Source organism: Neoarius graeffei, chromosome 9, assembly GCF_027579695.1.
Source record: "Neoarius graeffei isolate fNeoGra1 chromosome 9, fNeoGra1.pri, whole genome shotgun sequence".
In the NCBI taxonomy this organism is placed as follows: domain Eukaryota; kingdom Metazoa; phylum Chordata; class Actinopteri; order Siluriformes; family Ariidae; genus Neoarius; species Neoarius graeffei.
Genome location: NC_083577.1, coordinates 55766510 through 55792443, shown reverse-complemented (window position 1 = coordinate 55792443; position 25934 = coordinate 55766510). Strand labels below are relative to the sequence as shown.

General features: G+C 43.5%; 1 protein-coding gene across 1 annotated transcript; it reads right to left on the bottom strand.

The window, feature by feature from the left end:
• Positions 1–967: 967 nt before the first annotated feature.
• On the bottom strand, positions 968–25934 carry LOC132891833 (NXPE family member 3-like). Its single transcript, XM_060929859.1, has 5 exons — positions 25777–25934; positions 24201–24970; positions 21514–21584; positions 16297–16494; positions 968–1838 (listed from the first exon to the last, which is right to left on the bottom strand). Exons 1-5 carry the CDS (start codon positions 25867–25869, stop codon positions 1276–1278), a joined length of 1695 nt encoding a protein of 564 aa, XP_060785842.1. The 5' UTR covers positions 25870–25934; the 3' UTR covers positions 968–1275.

Genomic DNA, 25934 nt, shown 5'->3' with positions numbered 1-25934 from the left:
ATATGGCAGGCACGGGTGGGAGCGGGACTGAAAATCATAATTCTTTGCGGGAGCGGGACTGCTCAATGCGGGAGCGGGCCAGAAAATCATAATTCTTTGAGGGAGCGGGCGGGAGCGGGACTGCACAATGCGGGAGTGGGCCGGAGCGGGACTGAAAATTCTGTCCTGCGCAGACCTCTGCTTCAAATTTTGATTCGTCTGACCACAGAACAGTTTTCCACTTTGCCACAGTCCATTTTAAATGAGCCTTGGCCCAGAGAAGACGTCTGCGCTTCTGGATCGTGTTTAGATACGGCTTCTTCTTTGAACTAGAGTTTTAGCTGGCAATGGCGGATGGCACGGTGAATTGTGTTCACAGATAATGTTCTCTGGAAATATTCCTGAGCCCATTTTGTGGTTTCCAATACAGAAGCATGCCTGTATGTGATGCAGTGCCGTCTAAGGGCCCGAAGATCACAGGCACCCAGTATGGTTTTCTGGCCTTGACCCTTATGCACAGGGATTCTTCCAGACTCTCTGAATCTTTTGATGATATTATGCACTGTAGATGATATGTTCAAACTCTTTGCAATTTTACACTGTTGAACTCCTTTCTGATATTGCTCCACTATTTGTCGGCGCAGAATTAGTGGGATTGGTGATCCTCTTCCCATCTTTACTTCTGAGAGCCGCTGCCACTCCAAGATGCTCTTTTTATACCCAGTCATGTTAAATGACCTATTGCCAATTGACCGAATGAGTTGCAATTTGGTCCTCCAGCTGTTCCTTTTTTGTACCTTTAACTTTTCCAGCCTCTTATTGCCCCTGTCCCAACTTTTTCCCAACTGTGCTTTTGTGTGTGTGTGTCTGTGTGTGTGTACACAAGTGTGTTGGAGTGTTGCAATAAAAATTAGAAGGAGAGCACAGACCTCTGCCAAGGCTAAATGTCGCAACTTTAGTGAATGTGAAATTAAATTTATCGAGCCACTTTATGAGTTGGATCCACTCAAATTTAATGGGTTCTTCCTTAGCCCATGCTCCACCTTTCATGAAAATAGGACTGGTAGTTTTTGCATAATCCTGTTTACAGACAAAAAAAACGAAAGCATAATCTTCTTGGCGGAGGTAATTAAATTGTGGCAACCGGCACATTAATAGGAAACCCTACCTTTCAGAGCACCCTCACTGAAAAGTCAAGCAGCCCCATAGTACCAGCACTAGAAAATCTCTGGCACTGCCCGACTGTGGCAAATGCTTTAGAAACAGAGCTGTGCTTATTATATTTTAGACCTTTTGTTAACTCCTCTTTTTTGTCCCAACTGGACAAATGTGGGAGAGGATCAAGTCTATCATATTTTTGATGATGGTGGGAGGTGGATGTAGAAGATGGGGTTGGTGATGGGCCAGTGTCATCTCCCAGGCATCCAGCAGCTGCACATTGAGTCCTTTGAACATGGCACGCAGAACAGCATCAGTCTGCAGAGAGAACCAATCACCGTTGAACAGGCTGTTCTCTGGGTCAAGCTTTTGCAGATTGGCAGTGCGGATCACCACCAAGGTTCCTGGCTCACGGTTCAGCAGCCGCACCACGGCCCTGCGGATGTGCCGTAGGCGCCGTATGTATACTTCAATAGGGAAAGTGCTGAAGTGAGACCATACGCTCATGAGAACCACTGTGTCCGGCCCACCCTTGATCCTGTCTAGCTCATTTGCTACGTAGCGCAATTCAGAAGAAAGTACTGGGGCGAAGCGGATGGGCGGCCCATGGCAGCGGTAGCTCACCAGAATGTTGTTTCTGCTGTCCACAGCCATAAATGGCCCCACAGTTTTAGAGCTGTGAAGGTTGAACTCCTTCAGTTCTGCAGGAAACAGGCATGGCAGAAGAAAAAAATAATAATAAAATGAAACAACGACCAAAGTACAGTGGCCCCAAAAAGTATTTGGACACTTAACCAAGTGACATTTATTTTAAAGAAAGCCACCCATTTTCTCTCTCTCTCTCTCTCTCTCTCTCTCACACACACACACACACACACACACACACACACACACACACAGGGCCGTTGACAGCTTTGGCTGGGCCCGGGACAAAATAATCTGAGTGGGCCCCCCCCACACACACACACACACATACGCGCGCACGCACATCGCCACACAGCAACCACCCACACCCAACCCCTCTTTTCACAGTCTCCATTCACTCCAACCCTTAAATAACAGGTATTCCAAGCCCATTATAACAGTTAACCATTTTATTTCAACATTTCAACATATTTACAGTTTGAACATTTCCTTAGTCTGCAACTATTCAGGTGCGAAATGCAATGCGCCGGACTTTTGCTGTGGCAAAGTCGTCAATAAGGTCATTGAAGTCCAGCTTCTTTGCAAGTTCGCGCTCTATAGAGAGCATAGCCAGCCCATTGAGCCTCTCCTGTGACATGTTTGAGCGCAGGTAGTTGATAAACCAAAATGATTGTTTACGGGATGGAACTGGGCCTCAATGAGAACGGAGTTATGGCTTTCCCAAAATCTGAACATAGAAGCATCACCACTAGTGATGTGTACAGTGAGTTTTTCAGTGTATGTTTTTGTCTTGTTTTTCATAAACGTCCTTTCCGTACTCGATTTAGAATGTTACAAAAAAAATTGACACCCTCCCAACCACGTAACATTAGCCTATCTGACCTGGGGGCTGACACGTTTATTACGGATAAACCAAAAGGATTACAACGTTCCCTGGATATAGAACTGGACCGAGAAGATTTCAAAATCTTAACGTGTAAGCAACAACAATAAAACAGAGGTTGTTTTATTCATTTAGGGCTTATTAGGCTACTTTCATTAATTGCGCTTTTCATACAGGCCTATCATTTTTCACTTGAGCAAGGGAATTGTTTGAAGAGTATCCAGTCTAAGCGAAAGTTTAATGTTTTGCAACAGACTAACCTCAAAACACCCCATTTATAGCCCATTCGTTACATTAAACTCTATCCAGCTGGCAATTTCACATGCCGTCGTATCTACACGGGATGATTTCCAACAAAATAAGGTTTAATTAACAAGAGGCAGCGTTCCACGGGCTTTCAGCTAACCGGAGTCCAGCTCAGCACAGCTCAGCAAGCGTGCCTAAAACATTTGGATATGATTGCGGGCCAATGTGCTATTCTTTGCTTCATTGAGATATATGCAACACAGTGTTATTAAACCGATATGTTTATGAAATAATTCAATGCCCTGTGCATTTCAGTGTTCACTCAGTGTACCCTGCTATCCCCTACTTTATAATTATGAATGGCGCGTCGCGCATGCTGGGGTTACATTACGGGGCTGGAAAAAAGTTCTGTGTCTTACCTGGCTCAGCTGCCCCACTGCCTTCACCACCTGCTGCATCATCTGAATCTTTTCTAAAATATCTATGCAGTGAGCCCCTGAGGCTCTTGGCTTCATCTCTTTTTCTCTTTTCTTTGCTCCTGACTTGTGCATGTTGGCAAACGGGCTCGCACGCTTATTGTCGAAGCGTTATGATGGAATAGTGCCGTGTTATTTGGCGCCTTAATCAAAGACCAAACCATTTCTGCATTAGGGGTGGTAGGTGGGTTCTTGAATCTATTTTCGAAGACAATAAAGGCAAAAGAACCAGAAATCATTCATTGAATGCAAATATAGCACATTTTTCTCCCCCAAATCAACACATTTTGAAATGAAACAGAATGATTAATGGCATCTTCATGAGGGACCAGTTCTGGGCCCCCCCACATGCCTGGGCCCGGGACAAAATACCCGGTTGTCCCCCCCTGTCGACGGCCCTGCACACACATGCACGCACACACACACACACAAAGATTGTTTTGTAATATACAAATAATATATATTCTGGTCAAAATTAAGACAAAAAAAGTATTTGGACACTTTGTAATGGCTTCATTACAGATCAGTTAGTGTTTTAGCATTTAGTTTGTCATCCTTCGTTTCACAGAATAACTCCAACAGCTAAGCATAAAGTCAACCCATTTCTGTAACAGTTGTGGTGGAAGTTTCCTCTGGATTTTCAACTGCAAAGTTTCTGTTTATCCACACTAGAACATGGACAAGCTACTCATAATTATGCCTGTATATTGTCTTTTCATTCATGTGTCCTTCATTTTTCAACTTTTTTAGACAATATATCTCCAACTGTAGAAGATGATTTTTTTTTTTTTTTGCAATACTCTGGTGAATAGAATTGCCTTCTTTGTGCAAACAGATGATGCTAGATTTTTTTCTCAAAACTTACTTCCCTCTTTATGGTCACTTCTGCAAATACTATTAACCAGCTGTTTCAACAGTAACCTTTGTTTTACACACACACACACACACACACACACACACACACAGCTGTTCACGATTATTGTCGCTGTAGCAACTTGAGAGTGGGCAATGAAGAACTAGAGACAGGTGCTGCAATTCCAGGTGCACTTTAATTTTACAAGTCATTTTTAGTGACTTTTACTATCATGTAGGCACACGATACACACAAATGCGCATGACAGGGTGACACAGCTCTCTCTCCCATTACTGGCCATAACTTTTGATGAGGCACACCAGTTAATCAAAAATCATTCCAGGTGACTACCTAGCCATGGGGGAAGCACATACAGTTAGGGCCATATATATTTGGACACTGACACAAATTTTGTTTTTTTACCTGTTTACTGAAACATATTCAAGTTATAGTTATATAATGGACATGGACATAGTCCAGACTTTCAGCTTTCATTTCAGGGTATCCACGTTAAAATTGGATGAAGGGTTTAGGAGTTTCAGCTCCTTAACATGTGCCACCCTGTTTTTAAAGGGACCAAAAGTAATTGGACAATTGACTCAAAGGCTATTTCATGGGCAGGTGTGGGCAATTCCTTCGTTATGTCATTCTCAATTAAGCAGATAAAAAGCCTGGAGTTGATTTGAGGTGTGGTGCTTGCATTTGGAAGACTTTACTGTGAAGAAAACATGCGGTCAAAGGAGCTCTCCATGCAGGTGAAACAAGCCATCCTTAAGCTGCGAAAACAGAAAAAACCCATCCGAGAAATTGCTACAATATTAGGAGTGGCAAAATCTACAGTTTGGTACATCCTGAGAAAGAAAGAAAGAAAGAAAGAAAGCAAGCACTGGTGAACTCATCAATGCAAAAAGACCTGGACGCCCACAGAAGACAACAGTGGTGGATGATCGCAGAATAATTTCCATGGTGAAGAGAAACCCCTTCACAACAGCCAACCAAGTGAACAACACTCTCCAGGAGGTAGGCCTATCAATATCCAAATCTACCATAAAGAGAAGACTGCATGAAAGTAAATACAGAGGGTTCACTGCACGGTGCAAGCTACTCATAAGCCTCAAGAATAAAAAGGCTAGATTGGACTTTGCTAAAAACCATCTAAAAAAGCCAGCACAGTTCTGGAAGAACATTCTTTGGACAGATGAAACCAAGATCAACCTCTGCCAGAATGATGGAAAGAAAAAAGTATGGCGAAGGCGTGGTACAGCTCATGATCAAAAGCATACCACATCATCTATAAAACACGGCAGAGGCAGTGTGATGGCTTGGGCATGCATGGCTGCCAGTGGCACTGGGTCACTAGTGTTTATTGATGATGTGACACAGGACAGAAGCAGCCGGATGAATTCTGAGGTATTCAGAGGCATATTGTGTGCTCAAATGCAGCCAAACTGACTGGTCGGCGTTTCATAATACAGATGGACAATGACCCAAAACATAAAGCCAAAGCAACCCAGGAGTTTATTAAAGCAAAGAAGTGGAATATTCTTGAATGGCCAAGTCAGTCACCTGATCTCAACCCAATTGAGCATGCATTTCACTTGTTAAAAGACTAAACTCCAGACAGAAAGGCCCACAAACAGACAGCAACTGAAAACTGCTGCAGTAAAGGCCTGGCAGAGCATTAAAAAGGAGGAAACACAGCGTCTGGTGATGTCCATGAGTTCAAGACTTCAGGCAGTCATTGCCAACAAAGGGTTTTCAACCAAGTATTAGAAATGAACATTTTATTTACAATTCTTTAATTTGTCCAATTACTTTTGAGCCCCTGAAATGAAGGGATTGTTTAAAAAATGCTTTAGTTCCTCACATTTTTATGCAATCATTTTGTTCAACCCACTGAATTAAAGCTGAAAGTCTGAACTTCAACTGCATCTGAATTGTTTTGTTCAAAATTCATTGTGGTAATGTACAGAACCAAAATTAGAAAAATATTGTCTGTGTCCAAATATTTATGGACAAAACTGTAGCATGACATGAAGCAGGTCTGCTTGCTTGGACTGCAAAAGACATGTCAATGCCCCTGCAGTGTGTTTTTGGCATATAATACAGAGCTTCCAATCAGTCTTGCCTGTGCAAGAAGTTGATGGTTCTTGACCATGAAGACTCACAAGTTTGGATTTCTTTGATGTTTTCTCATACAGTGAAAACGATGGTTACGTATGTAACCGCGGTTCTATGAATTTCGGATGACCGCCAGAGGTGGTGCTTTAAGCACCCGGATGTCCATCACATGCGCATGCAGTTCGAGTGTCTGTATACCAACAAGGTCGCTTGCGACAGGGGGTGACGTATGTCACTGCACCGGTACTTAAGGTGTGTTCACCCCGGAAGCGTTCTCTTGGCAGTCTTCTCGTCAGCCTTCCGAGTGACGGCCAAGTTCTGGCGGTCATCCGAAATTCATAGAACCGCGGTTACATACGTAACCATCGTTCTATTTCATTTCTCCTGACCGCCAGAGGCGGTGCTTTAAGCACCCGGATGACTAATACCAACAGGGTCACGAGGAAGACCTATATACCCTACGAATGGCTGAAAAGGGTGGCTGTGGCCAGTGGATTGTGCATGGCCACATTAGCCCTATAAAACCTTGCAAACGTGCAAGTTGAGACCCATGAGGCAGCGGCGCAGATATCAGAGAGTGGAACTCCACGTAGAGCTGCCCATGATGCAGCCACATTCCGAGTGGAGTGGCCTCGGATGTGGGGAGGGACCGGGAGGCTGCTACTAATGGCCTCCACGGTCCAGTTCGACAGTCTGTTTGGACAGCGCGTGGCCGCGCCTATGTCCAGTGTGGCCCACAAACAGTGCATCCGACCGCCGAAATGCAGCAGTCGCTTCAATGTATGCCCTCCGTGCTCGAACTGGGCAAAGAAGGACGTGACCTTGGCCCTGCTCATTCTCCTCAGGTGGTGGTCTGAAGGCTTCCAGGCTGAGGGGCTGATTGGTGTATAAAGAGGAGGAGAAGTTCTTGGGCATAAACGAAGGATTAGGCCACAATGTTACACCCGTGCCATCGGGCTCCATTGTAAGCACTCCCGGCCAATAGACAGGGCGTGTAGTTCACCCGCTCTCTTAGCATTCCTTTTAGCTATGACGTCGGCTGTCTTTAAAAGATAGCCACTTGAGCTCCGTCCCCTGTAGGGGCTCAAATGGAGGTTTACACAGTGCACTTAAAACCAGAGGCAAGTCCCAAGCTGGTCTTGGACTGCGTTGAGGGGGTCTTATGCACTGAGCACCTTTAAGAAAGTGGCTCACCCGTGTGTGGGATCCCACAGTCAGCCAGTCTACCCTGTTGTACATTGCGGATATAGCCGCTACATGATGAGACTGTAAAAAGCTGAGAATCCCCGGTATCGGGCAACATGCCGGTTCCTGATGGCGTGCTTGGCACCAACTTACAAAGAGCTTCCACCTATTGGCATAGAGTGCATTGGTGGAAGGTGCGCGGGAACACTGGATGGTCCGCACAACGGTCGACTCACATTCTGCTAGCAATGGGTCGGGCCCTTCAGAGGCCACACCCACAGCTGCAACCGTACTGGGTTCGGATGCCAAATTTGACCTTCCATCTGTGAGAGGAGATCCATCCGTGCAGGGAGACACCAAGGCTCCTTGTGCAGCAACCCGTACAGGGTAGGGAACCAGACTCTCCCCGGCCAATAGGGGGCTATCAACAGCACCCTGTGACCCTCCTTGAGGATCCTCTCGAGAGTGGCCAGAATTAGCAGGAGTGGTGGGAAAGCATATAGGAACTGCTGTGGCCACTCGTGTGCCAGTGCGTCTTGGCCCAAGGGGCTTGACGTTTCTTTCAGTGTAAACCACAGGGGACAATGTGTCGTGGCCTGGGAGGCGAAAAGGTCCACCTCTGTCCTGCCGTATTGCAGCCAAATACTTTGCACCACTTCCAGGTGCAGCTTCCACTCCCCTGGATCGGGGTTCTGTTGTGACAGAAGATCCGCAGCAGTGTTCCTCACTCCTGGTGAATGCATTGCCCTCAGGCTCACCAGACGAGGGTAAGCCCATGTCAGTAGGTGCCGAGTGAGCTTTCAGGGAAGGTAGTGACCTGGTGCCGCCCTGGTGGTTTATATGATAGATCACAGATGTATTGTCGGTTTTTATAAGGACATGCCGACCCGCTAAAACCGGACGGAAATGTTTCAGGGCGAGGAAAATGGCCCGCAGTTCTAACACATTGATGTGTTGTCCCATACGCCCCGGGCAGTCCTGCACTGCCACACTGTGCCCCAGCCGATCAGTGATGCATCGGTGGCAACTACTTCTCTGCGAGAGGGTATGGACGTAGACATGAGGAGCAACTGGCCGTGATTCTGACTGGCCTGTGCCTGTGATGTTGTGGCTGTAACCCAAGGCTGTTCATCCAGATTTGTAGAGGCCTGAGTGTGAGGAGGCCCAACGGAACTACCGACGAGGCTGCGGTGAGTATACCTAGTAGTGTCTGGAAAGACCTGAAGGTCAGGGTTCGTCCCTTCCTGAAGCGATGTAGCCGTCGGACAATATCGCTCACCCATTGCTAAGACAGGGTTGCCTTCAACAGCTGAGAATCTAGCTGAAGGCCAAGAAAAACAGTCTTCTGGCTGGGTGTAAGGAAGCTCTTGGTGTGGTTCACCCTGAGCTCAAGTTTGGTGATGTGAGAAACCAGCACGGCTGGGTCGCTGAGCGCGTCTACCCTTGACTGAGAACCAACCAACCAGTCATCCAGGTAGGGGGAGGATACGCATTCCCCTGCTCTGAAGTAGGGACAGTGCTGCCGCGACGAATCTCATAAAGATTCTGGGTATGCATCCTTCAGATCGATGGTTGTGAACCAATCATCCCGTCTGATGCTGTTTAAGACATCGGATGTGCGCAGCATATGGAATTTGAAGACCTTGAGATGGTCGTTCAAATGTCTCAGATCCAGAATGGGGCGAAGCCCACCCCTTTTTTTTTGGGGGGGGATGATGAAATAGGTGGAATAAAACCCACTGTTTTGTGAAGGTGGATCTAATGGCTTGATGGCCCCCTTTTCCAGGAGGGTCAAGACCTCCTGGCGTACTGCCAGAGCTTTCATTTTGACCCCTTGAAATCTCGGCTGTTGTCATCTGAATTGTATGCTGTAACCCTGAGAGAGGGTGGATATAACCCAGGGGTCTGATGTTACCACTTCCCAGTAGGCAAGTTGTTGACTGGTGAAGTGTCCGACCGCCGGAGTGGAGTAGTCAACGTCTGCCTCCACACCCCTTACGGGGGGGGGGGGGGGGAATTGTACCCCGACGTGCCTGTGCGGCAGCACCAAACAGCTGTCCCGGAATCACTGGGAGAGTGCGGAGGGCCCTCCTGCAGGGATCTGAGAGTGGTGACTGAGCCAACCATACCTGACGCCTGGCGAGAGTTAAAGATGACATGAGTCTGCCCAGCTCCCTGGACATGAAAGCAAATGCCTGCAGCGAGGCCTCGCTTAGGCTTTGCAGTGATGGGTCTGCTCCAGAAGACTGAAGAGCCTGAGACTGGGCCAGGATCAGGTGAGATAACGAATTGCCTATGCGTGCAGCCCGTGCTGCAGCGTCATAGCTCTTCCTGATGAAGTCATCGGTCAAACGACACTGTGGCCGTGGACAGCGAGCGTCGGGTCTCAACGCCTCCATGCTGACCAGACCCTGACTGGACGCATCCTGTATCTCTACAGCTCCTCCATAAAGGGGGCTGAAGGTGGAACAGTGAAAACAGCAGAGGGGGAGTCTAAAAAAGGCACTCTGCATCCGTACTTCAGATGGTGCCGTGTCCAACCCCAGGCGCCATTTTTATTGTGGGCTTGACCATAGTGGAAAGCACGTCCTCCTCTTGAAGCTCCGCGGCCGGGGACAGCACCAGAGGCTGTGGCTCAGGAGGAGTAAATGAAGCAGCAGAGGCAAGAGCATCAGCAGGCTGTGCTTCAGGTGGTTGTAGGTTATAGAGCAAAGCCTTAATCTCAGCAAGCTCTGAAGAACCACAATGGAAAAAAGTATTTTTACTTTTGTGTTATCCTCCGTAATATTTATGTTTACATGTTATGTTTTTATTGCGAAATAAATCAATACAATACAAAAAGAGCCAAGGTGCCCACTTGTTGCGCCAAGGGGTCCACCTTCTGGTACTTGGGCCTACAGGGAGCCTCCCGTGACGGCTGCTTAGGGCGCTTCCTAGACTTAGGAGGCAGAGCGTAGTCACTCGGTGCTGGGGGCAGTCGAGAGCCCAAACTGCTTTCCAGCTGAGCAAGCCTAGCAGTGCGTCAAGCAAACAAAACGAAATATCCGCGGCGGAGTCAGGCGAACATACTCACCCAACCGCGTTCAGGTAATCAGCAATCAAAGCTGAAATAAACAAGCTACAAGGCGAGAAAATACCCATATGCTCGCGGTGAAACTGAAACTTATAATTAGAGGGTGCTGGCTGCCGAAGTCCAAGTGGACTCACTCATAACCAGTTTAGTTGAAAATACTTTACTTACCTTAAAGGTTTGAGACAATCAGCACATAAACATGACCGCTGTTTATTCTACTTACCTAAATATGGATTAGGTGACGGTAAACAAGCAGTGTCGAAGTACCAATACAGAGCCAAGCAACCAAATGAAATATCCGCGGTGGAGTCAGGAGCGAACACGCTCACCCAGCCGCGTTTAGGTAATCAGCAATCAGCTGAAGTAAACATGCTACACTGCGAATCAGAAGCGCACACAAGCACTAATTAAGTATCATACTTGCAACAAAACGATACTTATTAAATCGCTACAAGGCGAGAGAACACCCCTATGATCGCGGTGAAACTGAAACTTATAGTTAGCAGTTGCTATCTGCCAAAGTCAGAGTGAACTCACTCAGCTACCAGCTGAAGTAAACAAGCTGCAGTGCGAATCAGAAGCGCACACAAGCACCAATTAAGTATCATACTTGCAACAAAACGATACTTATTAGATCGCTACAAGGCGAGAAAACACCCCTATGATCGCGGTAAAACTGAAATTTATAATTGGAAGTTGCTAGCTGCCAAAGTCAGCGAACTTACTCAAACGGTTTCTTACCTTAAGCAAATGGCAAATCGCAGTCTTTAAGAGGGCGAAAAAAAAACGCAGCTCCAACCCGTTAAGGGTTTGCAAGACTCCAGCGATTGCTCTTAGAAAATAGTACTACTCGAATAATCTGCTCTGCACGAGAAGATGCAAGAGAACGCTTCCGGGGTGAACGCACCTTAAGTACCGGTGCAGTGACATACGTCACCCCCTGTCGCAAGCAACCTTGTTGGTATACAGACACTCAAACTGCATGCACATGTGATGGACATCCGGGTGCTTAAAGCACCGCCTCTGGCGGTCAGGAGAAATGAAATAGAACTATTAATGCAGCAAAGGCTGAGGGGTAATCCTTTTACCACCTTTAACCGCAGGAAACACATTCAAGTATGGGATACAACTAGGTTCAGGTGTAAAAATTGACCTACACCTAGCCCAATTGTTCATCTAGTGCCATTTAATTCCTGTGTGATCTGTACACCATCCGGGTAACTATGTTAAAGTAATATAAAGCCCTGTTACCCTTGGCTTGGCTCGCCCGCACTGGCACATCCTGTGCGGCTATCTAACTACATCTGTTAGGGGTGGTGGAGGTGTGGTGAGATAAGGATCCAAAAGCAGAACACAGGCAGTAATCCAATAAATAAGGTGATTTAATCCAGGGGGGAAAAGGGCATGGCAAAAAGGTAAACAAACAGGACAAAAACACAAATGGCAAAAATAGTCTGGGTAAAAAGAGACAAAAAAAAAAAAAAACCTTGACAAAACACGAGACAGATAAGGACAAAAACGCTAGAACAAAAAAACATGAACAAGGAAAAAGCGCTAGTGCAAAAAAACATGAACTAGAAAAATAAGCTAGAGAGAAAAACTATGAAACCACAACGAGGCACAGAAACGACTAGAGACGCAAAACGAGACATTCTGGCAAAGTCAGAGTCTGAGAACGGTGTATTTATAGGCAGTGGTGAAAACCAGGAAGTGAATACAGGCGAGATGGAATTCCCGTCCCGGATCGGCGCTGGCATGAGAGATTCGTAATCTCCGGAGTGGATGTCTGGGGCCGAGCATGACAACATCTTAATATGCAAACTACAATATTAATTAGATGGGGGGGCTAATATTAGATAGCATTTAGGAAACTAAAATACACTACTACTAAACTATGACCAGAACCAGTACATTGAACTCATACCGTCATTCGGTGCACACTGTATACTTTATTTATCCATTTCATACTTGACTTACCTGGATTAGTTTGTACTATGCACCTATTGCACCACTTTTTGTTTGTTTTGTGTTTACGCTTTTTATCTGTTTTTGTACTATGAGCGCTAAGTGAAACCGGAGTCAGATTCCTCGTGTGTGTCCACATACCTGGCAATAAAAGTGTTTCTGATTCTGATTACTGACTACAGAAAGCATGTCATTATAAAGCAGAGTGTATTTAGCCGACACTGAACCCCATGCTGAGTTTCACAGCAGTGGTACTGCCAGTGTGCCCTGGCTGTTTCGACATCCACATTTTATTGGAATTAACTAATTGAATGAAATGGTGTTCATATTGAATTGTGAGGTACATGGAAGCTTCCAAGCAATTCTAATGTTCCTATTTCAAATTCTGCATCTAGAAAAATGTTAAATTCTACACCAAGATCATCCATAGCTGACCAGTCCACCTCACAGCTGAAAACTGGTGGCCATCTTGAATTTTCCATGATGGGGGGTGAGCGTGTATGCAAAAGGTAATTCATAATGGTATGGTAAATAAATTTAACAAATTGTGTCCTCAATATCAAATTATATCCATCTCTCTCACACACACACACACACACACACACACACACACACCAGTGGCGGCTGCTGGTTTTTAAAACAGGGGAAGCCCATTTTATGCATTCATCGTAAAACCTGTAGGCCGGATATCAAAGCATAGAAAGGTGTGCCCCATTAGCATAGTGAACTAGACAACCCTACCTAGTGGAAGAAAGTATTTTTGCTTGTACATTTCATGTTATAGTCTGGCTTGCCAGGCTAGTGCCTCATATCCTTAATCAAAAATATCAAACATCCAAAAATCACTGGCTATTCAATGAAGAGCCTTGAACATCATACCCTGATATGCAACACAGAGTCTTTAACACAACACCCAGCTGTGCAACACATCCTTGAACATCTTCTGCAACACAGTCTGGAAATTCATAACCAGGTAGGCTATGCAACACACAGAACCTTGAATATTATACCCAGGTATAACATAACACAGAGCCCACCATTCTCTTAACAATACTGAACAATATACACACTTCAGATTCATGAACATTATATGATGCACACTATTTATACACAAATTCTGCCCTCCGCTCCTTTTCCAGAAAATGGTCTGTGACCCTGTCATACTAGCTGGTTGTGCTTTCCAGAGACTTCACCAATTTCTGTTAGCAGCTAGCACTGCAGATCCCAATAAGGCTCAAGCTAGCCTACAACCAGATTGAACTACAAATGAAATAAATGAGTGAATTCACGAATGATCAAACTGATAGAATGGATGAAAGTTAACAGAGCACAACGAGTAATATTTACATTTATTTACAGAGTAATGTACAGAGACATCAATGAGAAGAAACGTTTATATGAAAAGAAATTCAGACAGCACTTTGGCACACGACTACACTTTCTCGACATCCGCTAGGGACTGACTGACTGATCATGCTTCCGTGTTCCTCGCCGACGCCGAAGTACAGCGACCGCCCTCCTCATGTCTTTCAAACACTACCTCCATCAGCCCGGCTTCTTGCCCCTCCCACTGTCTCGTTTAGTCCCAGAGAAGCCCGGCTTCCCTGGAAGTGACGATTTTGTCGATTTTAACCAATAACAACTAGCCAAAATTGGCTGTTCAGAACCCTCTCATAGACTGCAACGGATACCCGGCTGCCAGCCATAGAGCCCATTGAAATAAGAAAGGTTACAGCCAGTGTTGCCAGATTGGGCGGTTTTAAGTGCATTTTGGCGGGTTTTGAACATATTTTGGCTGGAAAACGTCAGCAGTATCTGGCAACGCTGGTTACAGCCTGGCAGCAAAGGTGATTCTCGTAGCGAACTGCAAGTTCGTCAGACATCACTCAAATAAGTTACAGGATAGTTATGAATGTAAATACAATCTTGGGCATATATTATGTTATGCAAGTTATTGTTTTAATGAGAATTCAACGTCAGATGCCGCAGTTTGGGGAGAGAATTTTAGGGAAAGCTCGGCTTCCCTTGTTGTCTCTGAGAAATCGCCCCTGACACACACACACACACACAAATAAAGGTTACTGGCGGCCATATTGACAATTCAAGATGGCGCTATATCCAATTATTTTCAGAATGTATTTGGTTATAAGTGTACAAAATTTCATGCTTTTATCACAAAGTGCACAGTTTTGGTTATCTGCCCCACTAATGACCTAATGGTAAGGGTAGTATCTCACTGGGCTGTGACAGCCTGCGACTAGCTGGAGACAACAGTTGCGATAAAATATGCGAATTAGCGACAATTTTCACTTGGAATCACACCGAATTGATATTCGCACATTTTATCGCAATTGTGTCTCCAACGAGTCGCAGGCTGTTGCAACCCAGTGAGATACTACCCATACACTCGTACTTCCTGTCTCACGGAAACTGACTTGAGAAGGGTTCGTGACGGCTTTGCGACACCAGTGACGCGTTTGCGGCTATTTTGAGAGAAATTTTGTCATGCAAATTTTTTGAACATGTTCAAAATTTCAGCGACGAAGGAGTGACACTTTGCGACTCATGCGAGGAAATTGAGAAGCCCCGCGAATGTTTCAAGACACTTTTGAAACTCCCTTGTGAATGACGTTCGCAATTTGTCGCAAGCTGTCGCAGCCCTGTGAGATACTGGCTTTAGAGAAGCAACTTTGGGACCAAATGTCACCAGTTCAATTCCCTGGATCAGCAGGAATTGATGAAGTGCCCTTGAGCAAGACACCCAGCCCCCAACTGCTCCCCAGGCTCCTCTGGGTGTGTTGTACATCACTCTGAATAAGAGCGTCTGATATCCATCCATTATCTGTAGCCGCTTATCCTGTTCTAATGCCATTAATGTAATGGAATACCTCATGAAGCTGGTTAAGATAATGCCAATAGTGTTCAAAGCACCATGAGGATAAACGGTGGCTACTTTGAAGAATCTAAAATACGAATCATATTGTTTTTGTTCACACTTTGTTTACCACATAATTCCATATATGTTCTAAATGTTATTTCATAGTTTTGATGTCTTCAGTATTGTTCTACAGTGTAGAAAATGGTCAAAATATAGAAAAAGCATATGAATGTATAGGTGTGTCCAAACTTTTTTTTGCACATCCCAGCTTGTTAGGAAGTTGGGATCAGAGTGCGGGGTCAGCCATGATACAGCACCCCTGGTGCAGATATGGTTAAGGGCCTTGCGCAAGGGCCCAACAGTGGCAGTTTGGCAGTGCTGGGGCTCGAACATCTTTGAAACATGATATAGATGTTTTGGAGGCACGTGGCAGACCAACAACATATATGGCAGTTAGTCATAATGTTTTCTCTCATTAAGGTACATTGTCAGTTATCTTTAATATTATACAGGTGCCTATAACAGAGTAACCACATTCATCACCTTAATTATTGATTACCTCTGACAAGGAGTGTTCAAGTACTTTGTTGTCTAATTTTAAACAGTATATCTATTATTTTTATATTTTAATCAATCAATCTATTTTTTGGAAAATGATTTTTAAGTGTACTTGTGATATATCACAAGTACATATATAAAATAAATGCTACAAGAGTTGGTGTTTTCTAATTTAGCAAGTCATATATTTGTAAATGTGGTTCAAGTGTCCAAATACTTTTTGAGGCCACTGTAACTCACAAAAAGATAATTAATAGTTTATAAACCTGTTCTTACCAGGAACAAAAGCAGTGAGGTATTCAAACCATTGTCGCACAGTGGAATCTCCAAACATGTACATGATCTTCCCTCTAAGACATTGTGTTATGGTTGAGGAGTCATTGAACTGCTGGATGACTGCACCACTCAAAGGCCTCCAGGAGTTGTGTAAGTAGTAGCCAGCAGTATTGCAATTATTCTTTATCTTGACTTTTCCTTTGAGGGAAGAAAATTTAAAAGCTTGTGCGCATCACACAATTATATACTACTCACAGGGCCTCATTTATCAACAGTGCATATTCATTAATCTGTATGTAAACTGAGTGTACAAGCTTTATTCATACACAGACATAATGGTCTATATACATTTGTGCTTAAGGTGCAGTGATGCCTGCGTGCCATATATGGTTAACTGTAAGCGTGTCTGTATTTAAAGAGCAGCGAAATGCAGATCACGATCTGTGGGTATTAAGCTTCATTTATTACATTTGAACAACTATGAGATGCACATTTGATTATCCTAACTTTGTGTTGGAGTTAATAACTTTAGTTCACAATGGAGTTTTAGGGCCACATTTTAATGAAAAGAAATACTAAATTTCAAGACTAGACTTATAACATTACAAGAAAAAAAAGTCAATATTTTGAGGAAAAAAAAAGTCATAATTTTGCAACAAAATAGTTGCAATATTTCAGGAATAATGTAATATTTAAAGAAATGTCATTACACTGATACAATGATGCATAGCTGAGCAATAAAAATGAACAAACAATCTTCTGGCAAGTGGCAATTGTCTCTGGCTCTAAGCCAGTCAGAAACTGTGAATAAATTCTTACACACTAATTCTCTCTTGCACGCATAGTCTCTCACCCACACACACTCAAAGTTTCTCACAAACACAGTGAAAGTCTCACACATTAGTAAAAGTTAGAGGGTTAGTAGTTTGTGTGAGTGTGTGTGAGAGAGAGAGAGAGAGAGAGAGAGAGAGAGAGAATGACTATGAAAGAGGTTTGGCAGTTTGCATACCTGTCAACCCATAAGGAATAGCCGTAAATCTTTTTTTTTTTTTTTATTAAGATTTTTATTTTTGTCAGGCTTACGGGCATATTCTAATAGTCTTACCGATTCCTAGTTTTTCACTAAAATGTTTGTATTCTGCAAGTACTTTTTCCGTGTGGTCACAGTGCGCATTACATATGAAACAAGCAATAACCAATCGAACCGGAAACCATTGCGTTATGCAGGCAGAGGGTTTCATTCTCAGTACCTTGGATATTATCGTTCCGTGACCAGGTTTTGCTCGGTGCTTGAGAGCTCAGACTTTGATATCATGTTCAAAAGTCAAGCGTCCACATGAAATTGAACAACATGTCACTGTGAGCTGAACAAAATGGCCATTCTGTTTTTCCATTCAAGTAGTTTTTGAAAGAGTATTCAACACACAGAAGCAATGGGAACCCCGGCAAAAAGAATAAGGTACAGTGGGAGGTTTCTTCCTGAATGAAACCTATTTAAAGGGCAGATTGTTCCTGCTGTTTTAGTAAATATGTAGTTAAAATGTTTTACTATTCATTTGTCAGTTGCACTTGTAGATTCTTTTCAAATAAGTGCACAACACACACACACACACACACACACACACACACACTGACCCTAACTCCGAAAGAAATATTATTCTGAATTATGGGATGGGCATAATCATGAATTTCATATAGTAAATTATGATATGGAAAAATTGCAACTGAAGTTTTTCCTTGTTTATTTTTCAACATATTATGCCTCAAAAACATATAATTGTCTCATTTTTAGTTTGTAAGGATATTTTTTTTTTGTCTTCAGTAAGGGTTTTTGTGAGGGTTTACAAGGTTGGACTCTGAAATGGGTTGACAGGGATTAGTTTGTGTGAGTATAGTATGGCTGTGTAAAGTGGTTTGATACTGTGTGAGTCTGATAGTGTGTGTGTGAGAGAGAGAGAGAGAGAGAGAGAGAGAGAGAGAGAGAGAGAGAGAGAGAGAAAGTCTGAATTTTGCCAGTAATGGCTTCTTATAACTCTTTAATGAGTATGCTTAACTCTACATCTAATTTAGGACCTTTTTCTGCAGTGTTGATAATGAGGGCCCAGGTTATTATCTTTTTGTAAAATAAGGAGGGAAAAAAAAAACAAAAATCCACCAACAGATTTCTGAACGTTCCAACAGTAAAACACAAATTAAAAAAAAGCTACTGCTTTTTTACTGCACTGGGTTAAATCTCTTGTAATAAAATATATTGAATATATAATAGCTTAACTTTTAGGTGTTATCGATACCAATTTACTTATTAATACACATCAAAACATTTGGTGACAATATTTTACTATAAAAAGACACTATAGGACCATTAGTCTGCAGACAGCTGACAATCACACCTACATGAGCTTGTTGCAGATCCTATTACAAAACCATGGGCATTATTAATGTGGAGGTGACCCCATTTCCGTCTATAACACACTTTCATCTTTCTATAATATTTTGTACTGTGTCTTAGGGAATTTATGCCCATTCATTCAGTCAAAAGAGTATTTGTGAGGACAGGCACTTGTCAGAGCAAGCAATTGATGTTCCAGTTTATCTGAAACGTGTTCAGAAGTTTTAAGGTCAGGACTCTGTGTAGGTTACTGGAGTTTCCCCCACACCAAACTCATCATACCATGTTTTTTAACTTCACTTTTTGCACAGGTTCAAAATCGTGCTGGAACAGGAAAGGGCCTTCCCCAAACTGTTGCCACAAAGCCGAAAGTATACAATTGCTTAAAATGTCTCTGTATGCTGTAGCAGTGGCAGATTTAGGTATAGGTGACATGGACAGCCACACAAGGCGGCATTTTGGCAGAGGCGGCAGGGTGACATTCGCGATCAAAAACCGTAAGGTTTACCCAGTGTGCTGTACAAGCTAGGACTGCCACTGTGCTGTAACATTAATATTAGCTTTCACTGATATAAGGGTCAAACCCTTAACCAAATACAGAAAAAATCTCTCCAAACCAGTTTCTGTCCACCAGGGTATACAAGAAGGGCTTAAACATGCAGCTCTCCCACTCTTGTCCAAGTCCATTGTAATTGAGATAACAGACCTTTCTGAGTGGGAAGCTGCTATTCCAGCCATCAGCAAAGTCAGTAGAGGAAATCAGGGCCTTGCTATTCATTTTGGTACCACAAGCACAACTCTGTGGCCTGATTGCTGAATTTTGTATAATGTTGGCTGAATAAATGGCAGTGGTGGAAGTGCATACAGTACATTATGCATTGAGGTCAGTTTTGGGCCAGTGCATCCTGGCTGAACAGACTGTCCTGGTCCATCAGGAAAACCCAACAAGGAGTTATTTTTGGCAAAGATTTTTACTTTGCCTTCCTAAACTTCACCCAGATCTGGGACACCACATTTGGGTGTAGATGCCACTCTCCTGGGCATATATACTGCCTAGATATTGCATCTACTCTAGTCAGTGACTAATTGAGGCTAACCATGGCGAGACAACAGAAAAACAAACAAACAAACAAACTAGCGTTAACAAACAGAATGATATGGTCTTTAAACCTCAGTTAATTCCGCTCAAATGTAGAATTGGACAAAAACCTCCTTCCATTTTTCTGAAATAAATATGAGCAATGAGTAGAACCCATTGTTTTGGACAGCTGGATATACCCTCTTGATTACAACTTTGTCCAAGAGGTAATGAACCTGTTAGAACAGAGTGGAAGATCCATCCATCCATCCATGATCCATAACCGCTTATCCTGTGCAGGGTCACGGACAAGCTGGAGCCTATCCCAGCTGACTATGGGCGAGAGGTGGGGTACACCCTGGACAAGTCACCAGGTCATCACAGGGCTGACACAGAGACAAACAACCATTCATGCTCACATTCACACCTACGGTCAATTTAGAGCGACCAATTAGCCTAACCTGCATGTCTTTGGACTGTGGGGGAAACCGGAGCACCCCAAAGAAACCCATGCAGACACAGGGAGAACATACAAACTCCACACAGAAAGGCCCTCTCCAGCCGTTGGGCTCGAACCCAGGACCTTCTTGCTGTGAGGCAACAGTGTTAACCACTACACCACCATGTCATCCCAGAGTGGAAGATCTCGAAAATTAACAAGGCTGTGAGCCCTGAAAACTTGAGAATTGCTGGTAGACCTGAAGTTTGTATCTCTGTGCCAAATTCAACAGAGCCCACTGGTCAGATGCAGCCTTTGCCCATCATGAGCAGGATCTGTGGGATTCTTTAGCCATAGAGGGTATTTTCTGTAGGCCAGTCCACAGCTCAGCTGAGGGTCACACTAATGCCTGCTAAATGTGTGAGGGCATGGCTCTGACTATTTTGTGTCCACCCAGGGTTGATGAGGATTGCACTGATGACTAGATGACAACCTAAGTGGTTACTTGGTTTTGCCTGTCTCTATATTTAGAAACCTATAGGCTTCTCTCTAGGTCTTCTTTGGCTGTAGGCCCAAAAAGTTCTATAGAGTTACCTTGCATACACCCCGCATCACCAACTGTGCTAACCATATCTGGCACCAGCCAAGAACCATAATTCAGGGACACACCCTGTTCTAGGCCTAACTGTCCCACTGCCAGAAATGCACTTTCAATCAGTTCTATCATAGTTGGTTGGGCAGCACGGTGGTGTAGTGGTTAGCACGGTCGCCTCACAGCAAGAAGGTTCCGGGTTCAAACCCGGAAGTTTGCATATTCTCCCTGTGTCTGCATGGGTTTCCTCCGGGTGCTCCGGTTTCCCCCACAATCCAAAGACATGCAGTTAGGTTGACGTGGGGCGGCCTTGGGCTGAGGTGCCCTTGAGCAAGGTACCTAACCCCTGACTGCTCCCCGGGTGCTCTGGTGTGGCTGCCCACTGCTCTGAGTGCATGTGTTCACTGCTTCAGATGGGTTAAATGCAGAGGATGAATTTCACTCTGCTTGAAGTGTGCATGTGACAAATAAAGGTTTCTTCTTCTTTAATTGCTGTAGACTTGAGTGCTCAATCCAGGGTGAGATGAAGTATGCGGAGGCATCAGGCACAAAAATTGATGACTGTAACTTGGCTTACAGAAATCATAATTACTGCATTATAGCTTGGTATTCACTGAAACATTTTTTTCTAATGTACAAAACCATTAGTAACAATACAGTACATGGCTAAATTTTAAACCAATGCTAAATAAGGAAACAAATTTAATACCAGAACTTACCTTTTACTGCAGGTAATACAGTCACATTGTCCATCCCTGATGCATGTATAGGAACTTTGATATTTACATCCCTGAAAGCAAATGTAAAATAGACATAATTGTTTCCAAAACAAGACTTTTTAGTAACTACTGAGCAATTATATAATTATTTTTGCTTCATAGCATGATTTTATTGTTATTTTAAGGTAAGAGTAATGCAAATCATACAAAATTCTCAGGACTTGATTTTTTTTCTGATCTGAAACTAACTGAAAAATTTCCCCTTATTTTTCCCCATTTTCTTTAATAAAGAAATTAAACCAAAAAAAAAAAAGGCTACAATACTGTGTAAGCCTTAATTTCTCATCTCATTATCTGTAGCCGCTTTATCCTGTTCTACAGGGTCACAGGCAAGCTGGAGCCTATCCCAGCTGACTACGGGCGAAAGGTGGGGTACACCCTGGACAAGTCGCCAGGTCATCACAGGGCTGACACAGACATAAACAACCATTCACACTCACATTCACACCTACGGTCAATTTAGAGTCACCAGTTAACCTAACCTGCATGTCTTTGGACTGTGGGGGAAACCGGAGCCCCCGGAGGAAACCCACACGGACACGGGGAGAACATGCAAACTCCACACAGAAAGGCCCTCGCCGGCCACAGGGCTCGAACCTGGACCTTCTTGTTGTGAGGAGACAGCGCTAACCACTACACCACCGTGCCACCCCGTCTTAATTTCTAATTAACTAATTTTTATCTTTGATGTTAATTTTGTGACTTCTGCATTAGTGAGTCAGAGGAAAACGATTTTAGATTTACAAACATGGCTTTTCAACCAGAGCGTCAGTGACCCAGTAGCTCACACGGCTGTACCATGAGAAACCAGACTCGTTTATAATTAGCTCAGTTGTTCTTCCTGAGAACAATTAGAACAATTTGATCCTCCAAACAAAACAATCAGAATCAAAATCCAGTGAAAACTGAGGGAGGAGTAGTGATTTTCCTGAAAGTTCGTTAACCGGCCTTGTTAATGAGAAATACCGCGAGTGGTTAGCGTGTCCGCCTCTCGATCGGGAGATTGTGAGTTCTACTCACGGTCGGGTCATACCAAAGACCATCATAAAAATGGTACCTACTGCCATCTGGCAAGGCACGATGTGGGTTGGGAGTCAAACTCTTGCGGTTACCAGAGGACTAGCCCCCCACTGTAACCCTAGCTATGTAATAAGCGAGAGGCTGAGGGCTACAGAAACTGAGATCGGTGCCGCCCTATGTGCCACATGGCGTAGGAAGGACTTTGATTTGATTGATTAATGAGAAGTCACAAAACCACAGAGTAACTTTTGTGCAGACTGGATCTTCCAAAACAAAACAATCAAAATCCATTGAAAACTCAGGGAGGAGTAGTGATTGTGAATTGTAGACGGACGCTGCGTGATGGCAGTAGCTCATCAGCTGGTAAGCTTAATCATCGGCTGACAAGCTTTTTTAAAAAAAAATAAACACACACATTTGACCTTGCTGTGACTTTGACCCTGTTCCAATCAATCAATCAATCAATCAATCAATCAATCAATCAATCAATCAATCAATAAAATCTAATCAGTTCATATGCTGGCTACAATGGCAATTTCATATCCTACAAACTTTTATCCATTTGTTCTTGAGCTATCATGCTACTGAGAATGTTGGACGGAAGGCGACAACCCAAAAAGTAGAACTGTGGCAGGTTCTCTAAGATACTTTAAAAAAAAAAAGTACCAGCTAATTTTCTTATACAATTGTACCTGAAACTGAAGATGCATTTTTAAAAAGCAAATTTGTGTCACACCAAATACTGTTTAATTTATTACTGTTTATAATTAAACTATCACATAAGCAAGTGTGCGCTTGTATTGAATATTGGCATGGCTGGGATTTGGCCATAGGCACGAGGCTGCAAGTGCTGATATTGTGTTTAACCACATGATTGCGAGTGCATACTGCTTTTATACAATAGTTCCATAAACAATAAATTAATACTGACTGACATTTGAGACAGAATATGGCTTCTCTAACAGAAACAGATCCTGAAGAAGGTACACTCGTTGCCTAACTGTCCTGTTAAAGGAGAAATGGGCTTCCCTTCTTTCCTTTCATCTTCACCCTGACAAGCTTTCATACTTTGTCAAAAGTAAAATTCATGAAAAATGTGTTGTCATGTCTGCTGATGATCAATCTACGCTAAACTTTGCTGTAGTAACGGTTTCGAACCATCACTAGAACTGGAACTTTATGTAGGTAACACAGACAAGCAGAGTGATACAAACTGAAATATTCTAGTGTGATTAGAGTAAATATAAGCACTCTTGGAATGCCACTCATCCAATCAAATTACTGGACCGGAGTTAACAATCATGCAATCGTGCAGTTGTACCGAATATCAGATTGGCTGTGATTACCTGAGAGCTCAGCTTGTGGCCTCCTACCTTTGGCGGATTCACAGCTGTGCTGATATTCAGTATAAACACGGTCTTGCTTATGTGATATTGCTTAAATATTACTGTTTGATGTTCTTTATTGTAGATTTTATGTAGAAATACTTCATTTCATTTTTTAAAAGACACCGTTGCATTACAGCATTTCTTTACATGTGCCTAAGACTTCTCTACAGTACTTTATCTAAAAACATCTGCCCAAACAGACCCCAGTTACCATCTTACCTCTGGAAAAACTGTGCTTCATATTCAGTAATGAGGTTTTTCTTGTAGCCCCCTTTATAATGATTTATTCGTGTGTCACAACTTAGCATTTGGGGTTTGTAGCAGTACCAGGGCTCGCCAGTTTCAGGGTCAGTGTAGTTGCAGAGTGGTTGCTGGTTGAGTGGCAGGCACAGGTTACACACGGTGGTCTCTGATAAGAAGCCAGAGCGGAACAGGCTTTTAAAAAACACCCGGTCGGGTTGCTCCTCTTGCAACCTCTTGAGCACCACCACTGCTTCACTCGGATGCACCATGGTGATTTCCACCCACGCTACGCCAGCCCACAGCAGTGGAAATAGTACTGTATAGTTGCCATTATGATGGTCGTGCACCTGCCCTGCAACGCCAGCGCCGAGTTCGGGCGAATGTAGCCGAGCTATAAGGAAATCGCCACCATGCTTCTTGGGCAGGCCCAGGAAGTTCTGCACATGAACATTAACCACAAGCTGACTGCCTAGGTGTTGCTCTGCTGGGCCCTGAATCACAAAGTAGCTCTTTGAAGGGTCACTGCTAAACTCCACAGGCAAGCCTTGTATCAAGGGGCCTGGCCATGCAATGGAATTGAGCAGATATCTCTCTTCTTTTGCCTCTTCTGCTGTGGGCTCCTGGCCAAAGTGTGCACAGTACGTGTGGTTTAACTCTAGTGGCCACAAGATTCCAGGGGATTTGAAGGCTGACTGGATGCCATTCTGTATTTGGTAGAAGGTTGATATAACTTGTCCACTCAACTTCTGAGAGCAAAGAAATAAAACACATTTGAATTTGCATGTACAATCAAAGCAGTAGTCACAAATCAAGACTTGATAGCACCAGTTAGTTACAAATTAGAACTTGTATATTAAAAAAAAGTGTCTACTATTTTGGGGAAATTCCACACAAATATCAGTTCCTGTGACAATGCAACAATGAATTATCTGTGCATTTATTTTTAATATTATCCTTAAGGATCTGCAATACAAATTAGAAAGTGTACCTCAGTATTTAACAGTTATACCATTTTTATAATGATTTATTCAGTCATTGAATACATCTAGCTAAACAAGAGTCAACAGAAGATGACACATCCCTCTGGCCCCCACATAAAACCCCACTGCAAATTTTCCTAAGTTGAATTGGTTGCCATGGAAATACGGAAAAAAAAAAATTCACAGAAATCCCAAAATGTCAAAAGGCACAACTCCTCTAGTCACGTAACATAACTGAGGTTTCGTGTAAAAAAATTTAGTTTTTGAGTTATGCTCCGGAAACAAAAATGTTTACAGACAGACAGACAGACAGACAGAGCAATAGCTATATACCCCTGCATTATCTGCCAGGGGGACAAAAAGCTATTTGTTCTTCTTTCATGAATAAATAGGGTACTCTTTGCAAGTGCTGTTTAATTAAAGTGAATCTAAACTAAAATTATCTTGAAATATGGTCCATAACAGAATAAATGTAGATACGTTTGTCGTCATTTTCTTGTGTAGCACAGAAAATGCACCGATATCAAAAGGTACTTAGCACAAAGTTCCACTGGTAGAGTCACTGTACTCACTTCCAGAGATGTGATGTTGCAGAGGAGTATTATAAAGCCTGATAGTGCCAAGAAAAAAAAGATGGTCACAAATCTGGGCATTTGTCTCTCCATGGTTTGATGCCACTCTCATCATTACGGGATACAGCGCCAGTTAGCCATCAGCGATACTCACTAAG

Bases quoted from the DNA above. Each gene is read 5' to 3' on its own strand.
- LOC132891833 (XM_060929859.1), bottom strand. From the start codon at position 25,869: ATGGAGAGACAAATGCCCAGATTTGTGACCATCTTTTTTTTCTTGGCA. The intron at 24,971-25,776 runs GTGAGTACAGTG...CTTTGCTCTCAG, and splicing joins GCAACATCACATCTCTGGAA to AAGTTGAGTGGACAAGTTAT. The intron at 21,585-24,200 runs GTAAGATGGTAA...ATTTGCTTTCAG, and splicing joins GAAGCACAGTTTTTCCAGAG to GGATGTAAATATCAAAGTTC.